The sequence below is a fragment of the Kogia breviceps genome, chromosome 11, assembly GCF_026419965.1.
Source record: "Kogia breviceps isolate mKogBre1 chromosome 11, mKogBre1 haplotype 1, whole genome shotgun sequence".
Classification (NCBI taxonomy): domain Eukaryota; kingdom Metazoa; phylum Chordata; class Mammalia; order Artiodactyla; family Physeteridae; genus Kogia; species Kogia breviceps.
Window position 1 is genome coordinate 54,957,049 of NC_081320.1, and position 15,461 is coordinate 54,972,509.

General features: G+C 35.7%; 1 protein-coding gene across 4 annotated transcripts in view; it reads left to right on the forward strand.

Annotated features, from left to right (window-relative positions):
- The first annotated feature begins 3,469 nt into the window (after positions 1–3,469).
- Positions 3,470–15,461, forward strand: part of FANCL (FA complementation group L) — a 79,847-nt gene continuing 67,855 nt past the window's right edge. For 3 of the 4 annotated variants that reach the window (XM_067007566.1, XM_067007564.1, XM_067007565.1), the window contains exons 1-3: positions 3,485–3,619; positions 12,849–12,907; positions 14,924–14,984. In XM_067007566.1, coding sequence (XP_066863667.1) covers positions 3,524–3,619; positions 12,849–12,907; positions 14,924–14,984 — 216 coding nt within the window. In that variant the 5' untranslated portion in view covers positions 3,485–3,523. Of the gene's footprint in view, positions 3,620–12,848; positions 12,908–14,923; positions 14,985–15,461 lie in introns of all 4 variants that reach the window. The other variant, XM_059078796.2, reaches the window with a different exon arrangement.

Below are 15,461 nucleotides of genomic sequence, written 5' to 3' on the forward strand. Positions count from 1 at the left end.
ATCTACCCAGGAGTGTGTGTACTGACACATGGATATATCCCTCTTACTTGTCTCATTGTGGTTCCTTCTTTACATCTTTAGTTGTGGAAAATCTTTTCTGCTAGTCTTCACGTTGTTCTCATAGATAATTGCTCTGTAAATAGTTGTAATTTTTGTGTGCCCATGGGAGGATATGAGCTCAGGGTCTTTCTACTCCACCATCTTTGCCATCAACCTAGAGAACTCTTAAATGGCTGTTCCTACTCCATTCTTCCTTAATGCTGACATTTCCCAGCATTCTTCTCATATTTTTTCACTACTCTCAAGCAACCTCTCCCTTATTATTCTCATTAATGTTAATGCCTGGCATCCCATTTTCTTCCATAATGATGGAAACTGGGAGAAGAAACACCTGGGACAAAGCTGAAAATTTAGGCAATAACATAGTGATAGATGCTAATTGGAATGGTATAAGTATTTAAAATTTTAAGGCTAGTAATCTCCTTTAAATTCTTTTTTAACATGACAGATAAGGTGAAAGTCTCCTCAGGACATTACCCCCATTCCTTGTCTCCTATCTTCCGCCCCAAAAGTAACTACTGCTAGTAATATACTGTGAGTTTATTTCTTTATTTAAACATAAATGGTATATTAGTAAACATACCATTCTGGAACTTGTGTTTTTCATTCATGAAAATATTTTGAGATTTTTTTCCATGTTAGAATGTATAGTTCTCCCTTAAGAAATAGCATTTAAATACTACTAATTTTTGCAGCAGAATATATAAAATAAGTCATGCCTAGGATGCCTTGGAGAGCTTGAACTTTTGTGAGGGTCTGTGTGAAGTTTGTCAGAGTAATTCCAAAATTAAAACAATGCTGATGGTGGTAATAGTTCATTGGCTTTCTGAATTTTAAACATATTGAGTATTCTCTGTGAATTTGAGAGTGGCTGTCTTAGACTGGGCTACATGTAAACAGTGGTCCCAGCATACCACATATGAGTTGATGATAGTGAGATCTTGAACACCTGAGGAGAATGATTGACTCATTGAATTAAGAAGACTTTATATGATATCTCTCCTTGTTCTTTGATGGTTGGTTTCCTTATTACAGACTTTATCAATGTGGAATGCTCAATTACAAATTCAACTACCATGAATCAGTAGTTGAATTTGAATATCTTTTCCTTAGGGACCAAGATGATATCTAGCAATACATTTTGTGAAAATTTCTAAATCTGTAAGTTAGTTATGAGGATTCAGAGGCAAGAAACCAACTGTTTGGCTGTTAACTACACAGTCCAGTGTATCGATGGTAGAGGGAGTGAGGGTAATAAAGATGGCTTGTCTGGACAAGGGTGCATGTCTATTCATGGAAAACTCAACTGATATTTAGGAAGTCTCCAGAAGCTTGTTAAGTCCAGAAAGTCCTTTTTGAATATGTGATATCAGGAAGCCAAAGACATTTAGGCTGTTAACCAAAAGCTCAGTGTAGTAAATTAGGACAGTAAGTTTTCTGGACTTCATTTCTCTAATGTATGTAATGAGGATGCTGGAATATAAAATCGCCAAGGTTGCTTTAATGGAAAAACTTTAGTTCCTGAGGAACCTATTGGGCAAAATGTTCTTAGCCTTTTTCCTCACAATATGTGAATTAGGTAGAAAATGTTATGATTATATTCAGAAGAAATATATTATTTTGGTAAATCTATTATCAAACTATCAAAATCAAATTCTTGAAACCCTACTGTTAGCATGAGTCATTAACAACTTTAGATTAACTTCTCCTGAGTTTCATGATGGGAAGTCCATCTCTGCCATGATTTAATGGAAAGATTATTGCATCTAAAATTTAGAAGACTTGAGTTTAATCTTCATTGTACAAGTCACTAAGTCACTATCTTGAGCAACTTATTTAATCCCTGAATCTCAATTTAATTACATACAAAGTAGACATTATAAAAAATACATACCTAAAGAACACTGCCATCAAGACTAAATAAAATAAAATGTGGAAGCACTTTACACATGCTGTTGTATTATAATTTAAATAAATCCCATAAAGTCTATAATAGTGCTATACAGTCTGATTATTATGATATTGTAAATGGAAACCAATTCAAATATCTTGTGAAAAATTCCTTCATTCCTCTGAATTCTTGTAATACCTATTTGTAATTTGCCTATAGGACTAGTGGATATTTATTTTAGTAAATAGTTAATGAATACCTACACTGTACCAAGAAGTATACCAAGTGATTAGGGAGAGAAATAATTTTCAGCAGATAAGAAAGTTTTCCAAAAAAAGGTAGCCATTGAGAAGCTCTTTGAAGGAAGGGTAGAGGTTCCGTGGGGAATATGGTGGTGGGAAGTTTGAAATACTGGAAACAGCACATGTCTTAACTTGCAGAAAAGTTATAAAGTCCTTGAGGGCAGTGACTGTATGTCCTGATAATCTTTGTGTTGGTCCTATCGTTGTACAACCTTGACTTTATGCCCATCACAAAACACGTAGCCTGTCATCCTTAATAAATGAATTGTATAATTGAGTGGATGGTATGTCATGCCTCTGAGGAGGTTCTCAAACTTTAGCCGGTGCATCATAACACCTGGAGGACTGCTGTAACACAGATGGTTGGGCCTCACTCCCAGAATTTGGGATTCCCTTGGTCTGAGACAGAGGCGTGAAAATTTGCCTTTCTTAAAGTTCCCAGGTGATGTTAATGGTTCCAGGATCACATTTTGAAAACCACTGCTTTATTGTAATTTATATTTAACCAATGAGGCAACATTCTTGTTTTTCCTTAAGCATCCAGAATACTCTTATAATTCTTGTCAAACTTAAAGAATCTTCAAGAAGTCTAACCCCATTCTGAGGGCAATAAAAATGGTAGGGTATATATCTTACTCATTTTTGCACAGACTGCAGCCCCTTATAATGATGTTTTGCAAATACTAGTGTTCAAAAATGTAATGCACTGAGTATGATTGGAATCAAATAACTGTGCAGTAAATATTAAGTTCCTTATTTAACCACCCCTTAGTAAAAGGGAATGGATAATTACCATTCCTGAGTTAGAAATATGTCCAGGAAGTGTTGTTAAAGAAAAATTAACTTCGGTTCTAGTCCATCAGCAATTTTCCCTCCTGTTTTGCCTTAGATATTTGTGAGTGCAGTGCAGCAGAACTAAGTCTGGTGTTGACTTGAGTCTGGATTAATATACACATCCAAAAGGGTTCTTGGGACAATCAAGGCTAGTATGAGCTTGTTCGGTCACACCTGTGAACCTGAAAACAATCTTCCCTCCTGCCTCCCGTTGGCGCCAATGCTGCGTCCCGCCAAGCCGCATCTATCCTGGCCGACCCTGAGCTCAGGTGTCCTGAGTAGCCTCAGACCTTTATTTCTGCCCGCTGAAGCCTCGAAGTTTCTTCCCGCCAAAGGCACGGGTTTCCGCCTCCCTGCGCCCCAGGCGCAGACAGGACTGCGCATGTGCGGGGCCCGGCGGCCGCTGGTCCCCCGGCGTCTCCACGGACCGAGAGCCATGACGGAGACGGAAGCGAGCTTGCTGCGCCAGTTCCCGCTGCTTCTACCCCAGAACCGGGCGAAAACCGTGTATGAAGGATTCATTTCAGCTCAGGTACTCGCCCGGGTGTTGCTCTTTCGCTAGGAGAGCCTCCCTCAGGCGGCGCAGCCCCGGCCCTGAAGTCTGTGACCGGAGGGGTTAGGGGCTCGGGTTTGTGGGGCTTGAGAGGGGCGGCCAGTAAGGACTCCTAGGAGACTAGAAGTTTGAGAACCGTGGGCCGTTGTTGGAAACCCGTTCCTGGCTGTCGCCTCCACGCCTGAGCCGGGGTCGCTGCCCGGGACAGGACGCTGGGAGGCCCGCGCGCGAGCCCGGGCGGGGAGAGGACGGGGTGGAGGGCCACGCCCCCTCGTCCTCGCTCCTGTGTCTGTACCACGTTTGAACTTAACTTTTGTTTTAATTGGTCAGTTTTTTGCTTTTCTTTATTCTGACATGCCCCACCCCCACGAAAGTTGGAGGCCATTCAGTGGGGAGTCTGCGCTCCCTCGTTATATTCGTTTTTCCTAGAGAAAGAACGTTTTGGAGGAAAACCTGATTTTGGCTCTCTGCCAAGTCCTGGGTACTGGGTCTCATCTAGTTGGCGATGTTTTGTAGGAAATCTTGACAACCGAATTAATTACCTTTGCTGATTCCAAGTGGCCTCTCTTGTGGAGTTTATTACCCATAGTAAACACGTGTAGAGCTTTGAAGTTTACAAAGCGTTTTCCAAGTACGATATCTCACTTAATCCTCAGGCCTCGGAGGCAGAAATTTTTTTAAAAAAAGTCATTACTCTCGTTTTATAGTTGAGTAAATCAAGGCATGGGAAAGTGGAGAGATTGTTACTTGTCCATGATCGCAACGGACTCCCTTAAACTCAGGCTATCTGATTCCAGATACTCCTGGGAAAACTCCTGGGTTTTCCCCCTCTACACTGCATCAAGCTACCTTAGGTGAGAATTTTGAGTATAGACTGCTTCCTGGTCATTACATTCAACATTGTGCCCTCTCCCTGAACAGCGCACATACTTTTTGAGAATAGGGGCCATATTCTAGGAATTAATATGTGTTTTGAAGTTTCCTCAAGACACGTAGTAATCTCTCAAAAATATTGAGTGAATTATTAAATTCACATGTCAAATGAAAATTTTACCTACCCCTAAGAATATTAAGTGTAGAGCTAGTCCTAGTACACTGATTAAGGAAAGGTTAAAGACCGTACACTTGGACTTCTTCATTTGTTTTCAAATTCATTGTGACTCTCATAGAAAGTAGAGGTTAAACGTTATTGTTACTTCTGAAATAAAGTTAATCCACGTTTTCCTTCCCCAATTGGAAGTATTGATTTTGAATTACCTAGCTGGAAACTTTCACAGCATTTAGAAAAATTGAAGAGATGTTACTAAGTTCCATTTTTATCAGAACCATGTTATACCTAATTTTAGGCATTTTAAGGAAAGTATTTTGTATTATATGTCTGTATCTGCTAAAGCCTCTTAGAAAATATGTGTAGCCATCAAAATTCAGATTAGATGACATTATTTTATCCTGGCTATAGCTACAATTCTCATTTGTACTTGCTTTAAGCAGGTTGTTGAAATCCTAACCTAAAGATTTTATTTAACATTGTTTTGTTTTGGTGGAGCTGATTTTGTCTAAAAATGTGTCTTGTATATAACTTCAAATTTACAGAAAAATAGCAAGGATGTAGGAAGAATTTGAGTATACTCTTTAAGCGAGTTCACCATTTTACATTTGCCCCTTTTGATTTATTATTCTGAGTCTGTGTATGTGGGTGGATGTGTACACACATTATTTCCGTGAACAGTTTCAGATTAAGTTGCAGACATAGTATTCCTTTATTCCTGAATACTTAAGTGTATATTTCATGAGAACAAGGAAATACCCGTACATAACCACAATTGTCAAAATCAGGAAATTTAATCATCATATATCATTACCTAATCTGGAGTCCAAATTCAAATTTTGTTAATGTTGCAATTATACATTTTTTATACCCCTTCCCAGCCCCTAACCATCTGATGTAAAATCTCACATTACATTTTGTTGTCGTGTCTCTTTAATCTGGAATATTTCCTTAGTCTTTCTTTGTTTTTCATGAACTTGACATTTTTTGAGTAGATGTTGGTCATTAGGTAGAATGTCCCTCAATTTAGATTTGTCTGATGTTTCTTCATCATTAAATTCAGGTTATGCTATTTTGACAGATATGCCACAGAAAGACTATTGTGTCCTTTTTAGGGCGTGAGATGTCAGCAGGTCTCATTATTGATGATGTTATCTCTGATCACCTGTTTAAGGTGACATCTGCCAGATTTTCCTACTGTAATTATTAAGTACTTATAGGAAGCTACTGTGAGGCATCAAACTCCCTCCTCCCCCACCCGGTTGTAGCAGCCATTGACTCTTGTTTGAGTCAGTTAATTGATGTTTGCCAATGATGATTTTCTAACTCTGTCATTTCTTCTGTATTTATTAATTGGCATTCCATGATAAAGAGTGGCTTTCCTTTTACCATTTATTTATATCAGGCTTATGGATTTTAAAAATAATTTACCTAATGGATTATAATCCTTACTTCCCTATTTGATGTTTAAATTGTCCCAGATTTGGCCAGTGAGAGCACATTTTTATTGATATGTTTTTAACGATTTGCATTTTCCTATCATCACTGTTTTAAAAGTATCCTGTAGATACTGACATGTAGTGATTTATCATCATTTTTTAGAAATTAATTTTAATTGTAGTTCCCCTGCACCTGGGAGTTATTTAATAGAAGATTAAAATTTTTGCTCATGGAATGTCTTTTTTCATTTTAATTTTGTTATTTCTAGTTTTATTGCATCATGATTAGACAGTGAGGTTTGTAAAACTTCAACTCTTTGTAACTTAATTGATCCTTTAATTTAAAATTTTATTTATTTGTTAGTGATCTGTGTGATTAAAAGTGTTTTCTCTATTACCGGGTTCTTTCTTTTCTCTTGAGTGAGCTTTGGTAGTTTGTTTCCTTCAAGGACTTTTCATTTCATCTAAGTTTTAAAATTTATTGGTTTAAAAGTTGTTTTTAATATTCTCTTATTATCCTTTTAATGGCTTTAGGATCTGTAACGATGATCCCTGTATTGGTTACCTTTTGCTGTATTCCACACCTTAGTGGCTTAAAACAACAAACATTCATCATCTCACCTTTTTTATGGATCAGGAATTTGCATGTGACTTAGCTGGATGATCCTGGATAAGTGTTTCTCCTGAACTTGCAGTGAAGATGTTGGCTAGGATGTCTATTATCTAAAGACTTGACGAGAGCTGGAAAATTTGCTGCCAAGATTGCTCATTCACATAGCTATTGACTGCAGGCCTCAGTTTTTTACTTCTGTTGATAGAGTCCTCAGTTCCTCACCACGTGGACCTCCATAGTGTTGTTTGGCTGTCATTACAGCATGAGCTAGCTTTCTCTGAGTAAGTGATAAAATAGATCAAGCAGAGAGCTGCACAGTGCTTTTTCTCCCCCAGCCTCTAAAGTTACACATTTACTTCTGTTTTATGCCATTTATTAGAAGCAAGTCTCAAATCCAATCCACATTCTAAAGGAGATGAGGCACCAACACTTAAAGGTAGAAGTATCAGAGAAATTATGAATATATTTTGTAGATATCTCTTATGCCCATTCCTGATATTGGTATTTTGTGTCTTTTTTTTCCCCTGATGCATCTGGATAGAGACCTATAAGTTTATTGATCTCTTCAGAGAACGTACTTAGATTTCATTGATTTTTCTCTATTATTTTTCTGTTTCTGTTTCATTGATTCCTGATCTTAAATTTCCTTATTTGTTTGGGTGGAATATTAGGTCATTGATAATGAGACCTTTTTCTTTTATAATGTAGATGTTCAGTGCTATATGTTTTCTTTCAAACATTGCTTTAGCTGTATCACACAAATTTTGGTATATTTTCTTTTTGTTTTTTTTTACTGTTCAAAATACTTATTAATTTCTTCTTTGATCTATATGTTACTTAGAAGAACAGTATATCTCTAAATATTTGAGGATTTTCCAGATATCTTTTTGATAAATAATTTAGTCTCAGTATAATTCATATGATTTGAATTCTTTTAAATTTATTGGAACTTATTTTATGGCCTAGAATATGGTCTATTTTGGTAAATGTTCTGTGTATACTTGAAAAGAATGTATATTATGCTGCTCTTGGGTAGAGTGTTCTATAAATGTCAGGTCAAATTGGTTCATAACTCTATTCAAGTTTTCTATATACTTACTGATTTTCTGTCTGTTTGTTCAGTTAATGAAAGGGGGTGTTGAAATTTCCACCTACTTTAGTCCCCCTTTATTTGCAGGGGATATATTATTACAAGGCCCCCAGTAGATGCCTGAAACTGTGGATAGTACCAAATCCTATATGTTCTATGTTTTTTTCCTATATATTCATACCTATGATAAAGTTCAATTTATAAATTAGGCACAGTAAAAGAATATCTAAATTGCCAGTGTCACTACTCTTGCGTTTTGGGGTCATTATTAACTAAAAGAAGGGTTACTTGAATACAGGCACTCAGATAGTAGGACAGTGGATCTTATAACCTAGACAAATATTAAGTGACTAACAGGCCGATACCCTGGACAGAGTGATTCACATCCTGGGTGGGATGGAGTGTAGCGGTGTGAGATTCCATCACACTACTCAGAATGGTGCCCAATTTACAACTTAAAAATTGTTTGTTTCTGGAATTTTTCATCTAATATTTTCAGTTGACCACAAGTGACTGAAACTGCAGAAGGTGAAACTGTGGATAAGGGGGGGCTACTTTATAATTTTTTTTAAATTTCTACTTTCATTTCTGTCAGTTTTTCCTTCATATATTTTGAAGTTCTTTAGGTACATAAACTTTTAGGATTGTAAGCACTCTTGCTGAACTGACTCCTTTATGATTCTGAAATGATCCTTTTTATCCTTGGTAATAATCTTTGGAATCTTGGAATTTATATTTTTTGATACTAATATAGTGACTCCAGCTTTTTTTTTTTGATTAGTGTAGCATGGTTTATCTTCTTCCATTCTTTATTTTATGCTTATTTGTGTCTTCATATTTAAAGTGGATTGCTTCTGGGTCTTGCTTTTTTTATCCAATCTGATAATCATTGCTTTTTACTTGGGGGTTGTTTAATTTACCCTTTACATTTAATGTGACTGTTGATATGGTTGGGCTTAAATCTAGTATCTAGCTGTTTGTTTTGTATGTGTTCTATGTGTTCTTTTATTTTCTATCTTTTCCCTATTTTCTGCATTTTACTTCAATTGAGTTTTATAATTTTGTTTTATCTCCTCTGTCAGCTTATTACCTGTTTTTTTTTTTTTTTTTTTTAATCTTAAGTAGCTGCTATATTTTGTCTCTCTTTTCTAGTGTTTGCTCTAGGGTTTACAATATGCATCTTTAATTTATCATAATCTACTTTCAAGTATACCTCTTCCCTTATAGTGTAAGAATCTTACAGTAGTTTACTTGTATGTCTAATCTCCTGGTTTTGTGCTGTTGTTGCCATATATTTTATTTCTGTTTATCTTATAACCTTCCCAATACAGTATTAATTCTCTTTTAAGCAGTTGATTAGTTTTTTTTTTTTTTAATTAATAGACTTTTATTTTTTAAGAACAGTGTAGAGTTACAGAAAAATTGAGCAGATGGTAAGGAGAGTTCCCATGTACCAACTCCTTCCCTGCACAAACACAGTTTGTCCTATTATTAACATATTAGTATGGTACATTGTTACAATGAATGAACCAATATTGGTACATTATTATTAACTCAGGTCTGTACTTTATTCATATTTCCTTTGCTTTTACCTAATAACTTTTTTCTGTTCTGGGTTCCCATCCAAGATACCATGTAATTATGTCCCTTTAGGTTTCTCTTAGCTATCATGGTTTCTTAGACTTTCCTTGTTTTTGATGACTGACTTCTTTATGATTATGAAATGACCCTCTTAATTGAGGAATACTAGTCAAGTATGTTGTAGGATACTACTCTACTAGAATTTGTCTGATGTTTTTCTCATGAATAGGCTGGGGTTATGTGTTTTTGAGAGGAACATCACAGAGTTTAAGTACCATTTCATCACATATTAAGGGTACACATTGTCAATATGATTCATGACTGTTGATGTTAACCTTTATCACTTGGCTGAAGTTGTGTTTGTCAGGTTTCTCTACTGGGAAGTTACTCTTCTTTCCCCCCTTTCCATACTGTACTCTTTGGAAGGAAGTCACTATGAGCACCCCTCACTAAGGAGTGGGGAATTATGCTCCCCCTTTTTCAGGTGGAGTATCTATGTACAGTTGACCCTTGAACAATGCAAGGGTTGGGGTGCCAACCCTCATGTGCTCGAAAATCGACATATAACTTTACAGTCTGCTCTCTGTATCCATGGTTCTGCATCTGTGGATTCAGCCAACTGCAGATCTTATAGTACTACAGTATGTATTTATTGTAAAAAAAAAAAAAAAAAAAAAATCCACGTATAAGTGGAACTGCACAGTTCAAACCCATGTTGTTCAAGGGTCAACGTAATTTATCTGGAATTCTCCTGTATGGGAGATTAATTTCTCCATTAATTCAATCATATCAGTATGGACGTATGGATATTTTACATTTTGAGTTATATTCCAATACTACTTTATTTGTTGCACGAGTTATTCCAGCTTTGGCACAGTCGGTTATCCTTTAAAGAGATTTTAAAAAATAAGAAAAAAGGTATTTTATATTTACCTGTATATTTACTGCTTCTGATACTCTTGTATATCCAGATTTTTCACCTTGTTTCATTTACTTTCTTCCTGAAGTTTTTCCTTTAACATTTCTTGTAGTGCATGTCTGCTAGTGATGAATTCTTTCAGTTGTTTTCTGTCTCAAAAAATTGTTGATTTGGCCTTTTGAAAGATACTTTCACTGGGTATAAAGTTCTAGGTTGACTGTTTTTATTTTAGTGCTTTAGCAGTGTTGCTTTGCTGTCTTACATTATTGTGTATGAGAAATCTCTACTCCATTTTAATCTTTGTTTCAGGAGTTGTGGCACATGGGCTCAGTAATTGTGGCTCACGGGCTCTAGAGCGCAGGCTCAGTAGTTGTGGTGCACGGGCTTAGTTGCTCTGCAGCATCTTCCCAGACCAGGATCGAACCCGTGTCCCCTGTATTGGCAGGTGGATTCTTAACCACTGTGCCACCGGGGAAGTCCCAGTAGCTTAGTATTGATGGAGACATTATCTTTGTGTTTGTGAACCATTGCAATAGTTTATTAAATTCCTGATTCAAGAATACCCTCTTTTGTCTGCAAAGTGCAGTTTACTTTATGGATGAGTTTTTTTGGTAGTGTTGAAGGAGGAGTTGAGTGTTTTTATTTTGTTACAGAAGATCCTAAGTCTACCATAGTTGGGACTTTTTCCTCCTAACACCCAGTTTCCAAAGGATATCTCTTTTACCATCTTCTCCTACATTTCTTATCCAAGATGAGATCCTTAACTTTTGTGTTGATAATAAGTCCCCTCCCTGTAGTTAGTGCTCTGATTTACCAGAAGTCTTTATTATTATTATTTTTTGCACATAGTCCAGTCCCCTGTTCTGTCTTCCATGCATTTTTTTTTTTTTTTTTTTTTTTCTGAATCCCCTAGCTCTCTAAAAGGACTGATGTGGGAGCCCCAGGGTGGAAACCACTGGAGCCCCAGGGTGGAAGGCACTGGAAAGTGGTTTAAATTTTTCTTCTTAGAGGTAATTTTGACATTTATGGTATTCTCTTTCTTCTGATTCTGCCAAAGACATGGGATTTTTGTGGTTCTGTTTGTTCTTAATTTTGATGTATATAGTTTTTTGGAATGATATGTAGGGAGGTTCAGATTTAGGCAACTGTCAGTACTTTTGTTCCCTGTAAGTCTGGAAAATCTGCTTCATGAGAGCAATTAACATTTTTTCTATGGTTTAACTTAAAAAAGATAATTTTGGACATCTTCTTGAATCAGAAAAGTATTATGGCATGTGACATGGCATTTGCCCTTTTAAAATGGTTGGATTTTGCAAATAAGGACCTTTGGAATTTTATTCTTTCACATAACAGATCAGTAGAGTAGTTTTACTATTTTTCATGTAAATTTTGAATTCCAGATTGTTCTTACACCTATGTGTGGGATGTCTGTAAAGTTAGGTTAAAGTTACTACATAATACCTTTTAGCGCTTTAATGAAATAGTGAATTACTGTTACTTGACCTTTTGAAAAGGTCAGTAGTACATTTTGTTTCATTTTTTTAAAGGACATTTGAATGTAATGAAAGTCAGAACTGCAATATTACCATGAAAGTAAAGGTTATGGGGTACATTTAATTGTGTTCCTCTATTTTTGAAACTGCTTTGAGGGAGACTCTGCTAAAATTCTCGTGGTAATTGTTTTTCAAGAATTTTATTACTCTTTTTCATTTTATACTGTTGGAGTAAAAGATTATATTTCTGTTTGTCTTTTTCTGCTTACCTTTGCTCAGATTTCATGTGTATTATCCTATTTAAGGTACAAAGTTTAAGCTGCTTACCCATTCACTTTCTCAAGAAAGTAAAACTGAATATATTTCTCAGAGAACTGTCCTTCTTTCCTTGTAAAGATTCTTGAGTAAAATTTGGTCTTTTCAAATGTATAGTTAATGAGTATTTAAATTAAAATAACTTAATATTTTAGGGGCTTTATTTATTAAAGTTTTGCTAGTGTGGGAGAATTAAACATACTCTGATTTATGAAAATATTTGTCTATATATTTAGATTATTTAAATATATTTTCACTTGATTAAACTCTGGAAAATTACAAACATGAAGCCTATAATTATTGTATATTACTTTACATTATGATTTTTTCTTCTGTTTTCAAAGCAATTTGAAGGAATTCCCTTTTTATTTCCTAAGAAATAACATTTAAATTTCTTCTTTATGTCTACATTAACAATTTCTTAGTATTTCTTATTTATGTGAGTAACTTTTTCTTTAAAAACAAAATCCTATCTTAGTGTTTTGATTACCCAAAAATCACAAAGTTTCTGACAGACATTTTTGAGTTATTTTCCCTCAAATGCACTATTCTGTTGCTTATGTTTTCGCAAGTATTTGGATAAAGTTGATACCATTTAGAAAATAAAGGAAAATGTTGCCTTTTTTTATGTGATTCTGTTTGACTTCTCTTTAAGTGAAAGATGAAATGAACCTTATTTTTTGAATGAACCTTCTTAATGTTTTCCACAGGGAAGAGATTTCCATCTTAGAATATTGCTGCCCAAAGATTTACAACTGAGGAATGCAAGGTGATGTGGTGTTTTGTTATATACTGTACATGCATCTTGGTGGGATGAGCATTCGTTAATCTGGTATAAGCTGATTCTAGTCATCAGAGTTCTGCCTAAAATGCTTATTAATCAGTTAACCAGAAGCATTTCTGATTTTTCCAAATCAATGTGCTTTGTAAATGATTTTCCCTGGTGTTGAAGTGTTTTTCAGTGGTAACACATTCTCTTATTTATTTTTTAGTTAAAGCATTAAACAACAAGTGAGAATATTTGGAGAATACAGAAGAATTAGAAAACTTTGTTTCCAACTTTTGACTGATGTTAATTATGTGTATGTTCAGTCGTGGGAAGACCCACATTATCAGTTCGGTCCTGATAGAAATTAGGTGTCAACATGGGCTGTTGGTTTGGACAGCCCTTCAAGGAACGTCAAGAGACAAGATTAGAAATTTAGGATTTAGGTAGTGCCTAAAATCTCTTTTCTGCTCCAGAATATCTGAGGGTAGGAAGGGAGGAAGAATCCAGAGACAGTTACAGTAGAACTGACAGGATTTTGTGACTGGCTAGAAGTGTCAGGTAAGACAGAAAGAGGAGTGGAGGATTCTTTTCAAGTTCCTAACTCAGATCACTAAGCTAGAGAAGAGATCACAGATGGAAGAAGTAGAAGAGGAATTGTCTTAAGACATAACAGATGTTAACTATCAAGAGATTTTTAGTAGGTAGTAGTGGTTTGGTGTGGAACTCGAGCATGAAACTTGGGATGGAGACGTATGTAGAAGTCACAGTAGGCGAGGGATTTGGGGCCATGAGTATGGATAGACTTTCTAGTGCCTGCATGGATAGAGTGAGAAGAGAAAGCCAGTGACAATCTTGAGGGCATAACAGTGTTTAAAGGACTGGTAAATAAAGAGGACCTTGGAAGAAGACAAAGGATTGACCACAGAAGTAACAGGAAAACCTAGACATTTGTCTCTGAAGCCAAAGAAAGAGAGGCTTAGAAGTTAACTGTTAACTGTAGTTAACAGTGCTGACTGTTGCAAAGGTATCAGGTTAGATTGCATAGATTTCATGTAGTGGTTGAAGCCAGCTTTTATTGGGGTTTTGGGAGTGGGTTAGTGGGTAGAAAGGAAATGTAAACAGTATAAACTACTTTGAAGAACAGGAGTGGCCAGAGAAGGGTGTGTAGTGAAGGAGGAGTTATAATAATTATGTGTTGTTTTTTTTTTTAAAACAAGATTTGCTTGAACAAGTTAATATTACGGAGGAAAAAAAACTAGCAGAAAATAAGTTAAGAATACCACAGTAAAGGGATAATTAGTGAATTGATGTGATTGAATTGGTGGGAAGGGGTGGAAAGCACATTTGATGAAGGGGTTTCACTTGGGCTGTTGAATGAACTACTCTGCCTCTATGATAGGAGATAGCAGTGGAAATGAGGGTTAGCAGACCAAGAATGGAGGGTCATGATGGTTTGAAAAGATCATGGTTGGGAAAACTCTGAGGGGCTTTCTACTTCTAGGTAAGTAAAAGCAATTCCTAGAAGAGTTACTTACCTAGCAACATTGAGAGCAAAACTGAGGTGAGCCCGTAGATAGATGAACATTAACTTATCACTATTTACACAATTAAAAGTATGTCCTTAATGTGGAATTGAAAGAAGAATAGATTGCTACATAAGCTTTTGCAAATACAAGTTCTGTATATTATGATCAAAACTGTTGGTTTTATTTGACCTCTCTTGGAGAAGAATCCAATTCAAGAAAACTTTGGGTATGTTAAAATTTTTTAAAAAAGTACTGTTTTGTTCACATGTTGTTTGCTGTTTGCAGTTATTTATATTTTGAATAAAATTAGTACCGACAGTTGGAAGACATGATTTTCAACAGTACCCGTGATAAAAATTTTATTAACTTGTCAGCATTATCTTTATGTCATTCTTTTCTATGTATGTACATGTTTGAGTTAGAATACAATAAGTTGTTTCCTTTTAATTCTGAACAATTAATAAACCATGTTGTTCCATTAAAATTTTAGATTACTATGTAGTTGGCAGCTGAAAGCAGTACTTAATGGATATCATCACATAGTGCAACAGGTAAGTCCTTTAAAAGGTTTGTTTTAAGCGAGGGTAAGAAGTTACTAAATATACTCTATTTTAAAGACCTATTTCTCAGTGTTACAACTGGTTTAGTAGTTGCTGAATTCTGTAGGTTTCATCTCTATCTAGCAAATATTTTAAGGATCCATATTTTATATAAAATGTTTCCTGTCTCAGAATCATCAGCACATCTCCAGCCAGCATTTGTGTCGAAACTTTATTTCCATCCTTGAGACTTTAGGGTCTTCAAATGCATACACCCTATCCACCTGAATAGTGGTGGTACCAAAAAATCCCAGGACCCATTTAGGAGTTGAAGGATATCTGTGGCAAAAATGTGATTGTAGTTCAAGATTAGCAACAGAAAAGGTGAAGTGGAAATCACTTAGGATCATGCATACATATGTAATGAGAGTAGATGTAAAGGCGGCATAGGTGAGATATAGGCAGGATTTATTTAGTTATTCTTTATTT